Source organism: Procambarus clarkii, chromosome 81, assembly GCF_040958095.1.
Source record: "Procambarus clarkii isolate CNS0578487 chromosome 81, FALCON_Pclarkii_2.0, whole genome shotgun sequence".
Classification (NCBI taxonomy): domain Eukaryota; kingdom Metazoa; phylum Arthropoda; class Malacostraca; order Decapoda; family Cambaridae; genus Procambarus; species Procambarus clarkii.
The window spans coordinates 6,469,066-6,477,046 of NC_091230.1; the positions used below are offsets into that span (position 1 = coordinate 6,469,066).

Sequence of the window (7,981 nt, forward strand, 5' to 3'; positions counted from 1 at the left end):
GACTGTGGTGACCTCGTTGGTGACTGTGGTGACCACGTTGGTGACTGTGGTGACCACGTTGGTGACTGTGGTGACCACGTTGGTGACCACGTTGGTGACTGTGGTGACCACGTTGGTGACCACGTTGGTGACTGTGGTGACCACGTTGGTGACTGTGGTGACCACGTGGTGACTGTGGTGACCACGTTGGTGACTGAGGTGACCACGTTGGTGACTGTGGTGACCACGTTGGTGACTGTGGTGACCACGTTGGTGACTGTGGTGACCACGTTGGTGACTGTGGTGACCACGTTGGTGACTGTGCTGACCACGTTGGTGACTGTGGTGACCACGTTGGTGACTGTGGTGACCACGTTGGTGACTGTGGTGACCACGTTGGTGACTGTGGTGACCACGTTGGTGACTGTGGTGACCACGTTGGTGACTGTGGTGACCACGTTGGTGACTGTGGTGACCACGTTGGTGACTGTGGTGACCACGTTGGTGACCACGTTGGTGACTGTGGTGACCACGTTGGTGACCACGTTGGTGACCACGTTGGTGACTGTGGTGACCACGTTGGTGACCACGTTGGTGACTGTGGTGACCACGTTGGTGACCACGTTGGTGACTGTGGTGACCACGTTGGTGACCACGTTGGTGACTGTGGTGACCACGTTGGTGACTGTGGTGACCACGTTGGTGACTGTGGTGACCACGTTTGGTGACTGTGTAGACCACGTTGGTGACTGTGTGGTGACCACGTTGGTGACTGTGGTGACCACGTTGGTGACTGTGGTGACCACGTTGGTGACTGTGGTGACACGTTGGTGACTGTGCTGACCACGTTGGTGACTGTGGTGACCACGTTGGTGACTGTGGTGACCACGTTGGTGACTGTGCTGACCACGTTGGTGACTGTGCTGACCACGTTGGTGACTGTGGTGACCACGTTGGTGACTGTGGTGACCACGTTGGTGACTGTGGTGACCACGTTGGTGACTGTGTGGTGACCACGTTGGTGACTGTGGTGACCACGTTGGTGACTGTGGTGACCACGTTGGTGACTGTGGTGACCACGTTGGTGACTGTGGTGACCACGTTGGTGACCACGTTGGTGACTGTGGTGACCACGTTGGTGACCACGTTGGTGACTGTGGTGACCACGTTGGTGATCACGTTGGTGACTGTGGTGACCACGTTGGTGACCACGTTGGTGACTGTGGTGACCACGTTGGTGACTGTGGTGACCACGTTGGTGACTGTGGTGACCACGTTGGTTACTGTGGTGACCACGTTGGTGACTGTGGTGACCACGTTGGTGACCACGTTGGTGACTGTGGTGACCACGTTGGTGACCACGTTGGTGACTGTGGTGACCACGTTGGTGACCACGTTGGTGACCACGTTGGTGACTGTGGTGACCACGTTGGTGACTGTGGTGACCACGTTGGTGACTGTGGTGACCACGTTGGTGACCACGTTGGTGACTGTGGTGACCACGTTGGTGACCACGTTGGTGACTGTGGTGACCACGTTGGTGACTGTGGTGACCACGTTGGTGACCACGTTGGTGACCACGTTGGTGACTGTGGTGACCACGTTGGTGACTGTGGTGACCACGTTGGTGACCACGTTGGTGACTGTGGTGACCACGTTGGTGACCACGTTGGTGACTGTGGTGACCACGTTAGTGACCACGTTGGTGACTGTGGTGACCACGTTGGTGACTGTGGTGACCACGTTGGTGACTGTGGTGACCACGTTGGTGACTGTGGTGACCACGTTGGTGACTGTGTAGACCACGTTGGTGACCACGTTGGTGACTGTGGTGACCACGTTAGTGACCACGTTGGTGACTGTGGTGACCACGTTGGTGACCACGTTGGTGACTGTGGTGACCACGTTGGTGACTGTGGTGACCACGTTGGTGACCACGTTGGTGACTGTGGTGACCACGTTGGTGACTGTGGTGACCACGTTGGTGACCACTTTGGTGACTGTGGTGACCACGTTGGTGATCACGTTTGTGACTGTGGTGACCACGTTGGTGACCACGTTGGTGACTGTGGTGACCACGTTGGTGACTGTGGTGACCACGTTGGTGACCACGTTGGTGACTGTGGTGACCACGTTGGTGACTGTGGTGACCACGTTGGTGACCACGTTGGTGACCACGTTGGTGACTGTGGTGACCACGTTGGTGACCACGTTGGTGACTGTGGTGTCCACGTTGGTGACCACGTTGGAGACTGTGGTGACCACGTTGGTGACTGTGGTGACCACGTTGGTGACTGTGGTGACCACGTTGGTGACTGTGGTGAACACGTTGGTGACCACGTTGGTGACTGTGGTGACCACGTTGTTGACTGTGGTGACCACGTTGGTGACCACGTTGTTGACTGTGGTGACCACGTTGGTGACCACGTTGGTGACTGTGGTGACCACGTTGGTGACTGTGGTGACCACGTTGGTGACCACGTTGGTGACTGTGGTGACCACGTTGGTGACTGTGATGACCACGTTGGTGACCACGTTGGTGACTGTGGTGACCTCGTTGGTGACTGTGGTGACCACGTTGGTGACTGTGGTGACCACGTTGGTGACTGTGGTGACCACGTTGGTGACCACGTTGGTGACTGTGGTGACCACGTTGGTGACTGTTGTGACCAAGTTGGTGACTGTGGTGACCACGTTGGTGACTGTGGTGACCACGTTGGTGACTGAGGTGACCACGTTGGTGACTGTGGTGACCACGTTGGTGACTGTGGTGACCACGTTGGGACTGTGGTGACCACGTTGGTGACTGTGGTGACCACGTTGGTGACTGTGCTGACCACGTTGGTGACTGTGGTGACCACGTTGGTGACTGTGGTGACCACGTTGGTGACTGTGGTGACCACGTTGGTGACTGTGGTGACCACGTTGGTGACTGTGGTGGACCACGTTGGTGACTGTGGTGACCACGTTGGTGACGTGGTGACCACGTGGTGACTGTGGTGACCACGTTGGTGACCACGTTGGTGACTGTGGTGACCACGTTGGTGACCAGTTGGTGACCACGTTGGTGACTGTGGTGACCACGTTGGTGACCACGTTGGTGACTGTGGTGACCACGTTGGTGACCACGTTGGTGACTGTGGTGACCACGTTGGTGACCACGTTGGTGACTGTGGTGACCACGTTGGTGACTGTGGTGACCACGTTGGTGACTGTGGTGACACGTTGGTGACTGTGTAGACCACGTTGGTGACTGTGGTGACCACGTTGGTGACTGTGGTGACCACGTTGGTGACTGTGGTGACCACGTTGGTGACTGTGGTGACCACGTTGGTGACTGTGGTGACCACGTTGGTGACTGTGGTGACCACGTTGGTGATGTGGTGACACGTTGGTGACTGTGGTGACCACGTTGGTGACTGTTGGGACCACTGTTTGGTGACTGTGGTGACCACGTTGGTGACTGTGGTGACCACGTTGGTGACTGTGGTGACCACGTTGGTGACTGTGGTGACCACGTTGGTGACTGTGGTGACCCACGTTGGTGACGTGTGGTGACCACCGTGGGTGACTGTGGTGACCACGTTGGTGACTGTGGTGACCACGTTGGTGACCACGTTGGTGACGTGGTGACCAGTGGTGACCACGTGGTGACTGTGGTGACCACGTTGGTGATCACGTTGGTGACTGTGGTGACCTACGTTGGTGACCACGTTGGTGACTGTGGTGACCACGTTGGTGACTGTGGTGACCACGTTGGTGACCACGTTGGTGACTGTGGTGACCACGTTGGTGACCACGTTGGTGACTGTGGTGACCACGTTGGTGACCACGTTGGTGACCACGTTGGTGACTGTGGTGACCACGTTGGTGACTGTGGTGACCACGTTGGTGACCACGTTGGTGACTGTGGTGACCACGTTGGTGACCACGTTGGTGACTGTGGTGACCACGTTGGTGACTGTGGTGACCACGTTGGTGACACGTTGGTGACCACGTTGGTGACTGTGGTGACCACGTTGGTGACTGTGGTGACCACGTTGGTGACCACGTTGGTGACCACGTTGGTGACTGTGGTGACCACGTTGGTGACCACGTTGGTGACCACGTTGGTGACTGTGGTGACCACGTTGGTGACTGTGGTGACCACGTTGGTGACCACGTTGGTGACTGTGGTGACCACGTTGGTGACTGTGGTGACCACGTTGGTGACCACGTTGGTGACTGTGGTGACCACGTTGGTGACTGTGGTGACCACGTTGGTGACCACGTTGGTGACTGTGGTGACCACGTTGGTGACCACGTTGGTGACCACGTTGGTGACTGTGGTGACCACGTGGTGACCACGTTGGTGACGTGGTGACCACGTTGGTGACCACGTTGGTGGTGACCACGTTGGTGGTTGGGACCACGTTGGTGACCACGTTGGTGACTGTGGTGACCACGTTGGTGACCACGTTGGTGACTGTGGTGACCACGTTGGTGACCACGTTGGTGACTGTGGTGACCACGTGGTGACCACGTTGGTGACGTGGTGACCACGTTGGTGACTGTGGTGACCACGTTTGGTGACCACGTTGGTGACTGTGGTGACCACGTTGGTGACCACGTTGGTGACTGTGGTGACCACGTTAGTGACCACGTTGGTGACTGTGGTGACCACGTTGGTGACCACGTTGGTGACTGTGGTGACCACGTTGGTGACTGTGGTGACCACGTTGGTGACTGTGGTGACCACGTTGTGACTGTGTACCACGTTGGTGACTGTGGTGACCACGTTAGTGACCACGTTGGTGACTGTGGTGACCACGTTGGTGACCACGTTGGTGACTGTGGTGACCACGTTGGTGACTGTGGTGACCACGTTGGTGACTGTGGTGACCACGTTGGTGACTGTGGTGACCACGTTGGTGACTGTGGTGACCACGTTGGTGACTGTGGTGACCACGTTGGTGACTGTGGTGACCACGTTGGTGACTGTGGTGACCACGTTGGTGACTGTGGTGACCACGTTGGTGACTGTGGTGACCACGTTGGTGACTGTGGTGACCACGTTGGTGACTGTGGTGACCACGTTGGTGACTGTGGTGACCACGTTGGTGACTGTGGTGACCACGTTGGTGACTGTGGTGACCACGTTGGTGACTGTGGTGACCACGTTGGTGACTGTGGTGACCACGTTGGGTGACTGTGGTGACCACGTTGGTGACTGTGGTGACCACGTTGGTGACCACTGTGGTGACCACGTTGTGTGACTGGTGACCACGTTGGTGACCATGTTGGTGCACTGTGGTGACCACGTTGGTGACCACGTTGGTGACTGTGGTGACCACGTTGGTGACCCCGTTGGTGACCCCGTTGGTGACTGTGGTGACCACGTGTGGTGACTGGTGGTGACCACGTTGGTGACTGTGGTGACCACGTTGGTGACTGTGTAGACACACGTTGGTGACTGTGGTGACCCACCTTGGTGACTGTGGTGACCACGTTGGGTGACTGTGGTGACCACGTTGGTGACTTGTGGTGACCACGTTGGTGACTGTGGTGACCCACGTTGGGGACTGTGGTGACCACGTTGGTGACTGTGGTGACCACGTTGGTGACTGGGCCGGTGGGACCACGTTGGTGACTGTGGTGACCACGTTGGTGACTGTGGTGACACGTTGGTGACTGTGGTGACCACGTTGGTGACTTGTGGTGACCACGTTGGTGACTGTGGTGACCACGTTGGTGACCACTGTTGGTGACCACGTTGGTGACTGTGGTGACCACGTTGGTGACCACGTTGGTGACTGTGGTGACCACAGTTGGTGACCACGTTGGTGACATGTGGCTGACCACGTATTGGTGACTTGTGGTATGACCCCGTTGGTGACTGTTGTGACCACGTTGGTGACTGTGGTGACCCCGTTGTTGACTGTGGTTGACCACGTTGGTGACTGTGTAGACCCAAGTTTGTGACTGTGTGACCACGTGGTTGACTGTTGGTGTACCACGTTGCGTGACTGTGGTGACCACGTTGGCTGACTGATCGGTGACCACGTGGTGGTACTGTGGCTGCCCACGTTGGTGACTGTGCTGGACCACGTTGGTGACTGTGGTGACCACGTTGGTGACTGTGGTGCCCACGTTGGTGACTGTGGCTGACCATCGTTGGTGACTGATGGTGACCAAGTTGGTGACTGTGTTAGGTGACCACGTTGGTGACTGTGGTGACCACGTTGGTGCACTGTGGTGACCACGTGGTGCCACGTTGGTGACTACAGTTGGTGACCCGTTGGTGACCACGTTGGTGACTGTGGTGACCACGTTGGTGACTGTGGTGACCACGTTTGGTGACCACGTTGGTGACTGTGGTGACCACGTATGTCGGTGACCACGTTGGTTGACTTGTGGTGACCACGTTGGTGACCACGTTGGCTGACTGTGGTGACCACGTTAGTGACCACGTTGGTGACTGTGGTGACCACGTTGGTGACTCGTGGTGACCACGTTGGTGACTGTGGTGACCACGTTGGTGACTGTGTAGACCACGTTGGTGACCACGTTGGTGACTGTGGTGACCACGTTAGTGACCACGTTGGTGACTGTGGTGACCACGTTGGTGACCACGTTGGTGACTGTGGTGACCACGTTGGTGACTGTGGTGACCATGAGTGACCACGTTGGTGACTGTGGTGACCACGTTGGTGACTGCGTAGACCACGTTGGTGACTGTGGTGACCACGTTGGTGACTGTGGTGACCCACGTTGGTGACTGTGGTGACCACGTTGGTGACTGTTGGTGACACGTTGGTGACCTGTGGTGACCACGTTGGTGACTGTGGTGACCACGTTGGGACTGTGGTGACCACGTTGGTGACATGTGGTGACCACGTTGGTGACTGTGGTGACCACGTTGGTGACTGTGGTGACCACGTTGGTGACTGTGGTGACCACGTTGGTGACTGTGGTGACCACGTTGGTGACTGTGGTGACCACGTTGGTGACTGTGGTGACCACGTTGGTGACTGTGGTGACCACGTTGGTGACTGTGGTGACCAAGTTGGTGACTGTGGTGACCACGTTGGTGACCACGTTGGTGACCACGTTGGTGACTGTGGTGACCACGTTGGTGACCACGTTGGTGACTGTGGTGACCACGTTGGTGACCACGTTGGTGACTGTGGTGACCACGTTGGTGACCACGTTGGTGACTGTGGTGACCACGTTGGTGACCACGTTGGTGACTGTGGTGACCACGTTGGTGACTGTGGTGACCACGTTGGTGACTGTGGTGACCACGTTGGTGACTGTGTAGACCACGTTGGTGACTGTGGTGACCACCTTGGTGACTGTGGTGACCACGTTGGTGACTGTGGTGACCACGTTGGTGACTGTGGTGACCACGTTGGTGACTGTGGTGACCACGTTGGTGACTGTGGTGACCACGTTGGTGACTGTGGTGACCACGTTGGTGACTGTGCTGACCACGTTGGTGACTGTGGTGACCACGTTGGTGACTGTGGTGACCACGTTGGTGACTGTGGATACGTTGGTGACTGTGGTGACCACGTTGGTGACTGTGGTGACCACGTTGGTGACTGTGGTGACCACGTTGGTGACTGTGGTGACCACGTTGGTGACCACGTTGGTGACTGTGGTGACCACGTTGGTGACCACGTTGGTGACTGTGGTGACCACGTTGGTGATCACGTTGGTGACTGTGGTGACCACGTTGGTGACCACGTTGGTGACTGTGGTGACCACGTTGGTGACTGTGGTGACCACGTTGGTGACCACGTTGGTGACTGTGGTGACCACGTTGGTGACCACGTTGGTGACTGTGGTGACCACGTTGGTGACCACGTTGGTGACTGTGGTGACCACGTTGGTGACTGTGGTGACCACGTTGGTGACTGTGGTGACCACGTTGGTGACCACGTTGGTGACTGTGGTGACCACGTTGGTGACCACGTTGGTGACTGTGGTGACCACGTTGGTGACTGTGGTGACCACGTTG

General features: G+C 57.0%; 1 protein-coding gene across 1 annotated transcript in view; it reads right to left on the minus strand.

Moving 5' to 3' along the window:
- LOC138358023 (uncharacterized) overlaps positions 1-6,130 on the minus strand; it is a 95,919-nt gene extending 89,789 nt beyond the window's left edge. Inside the window, exon 1 of the mRNA XM_069315490.1 lies at positions 5,818-6,130. Within this exon, the coding sequence (XP_069171591.1) occupies positions 5,818-6,130 (313 nt within the window). The remainder of the gene's footprint in view (positions 1-5,817) is intronic.
- Positions 6,131-7,981: the final 1,851 nt, after the last annotated feature.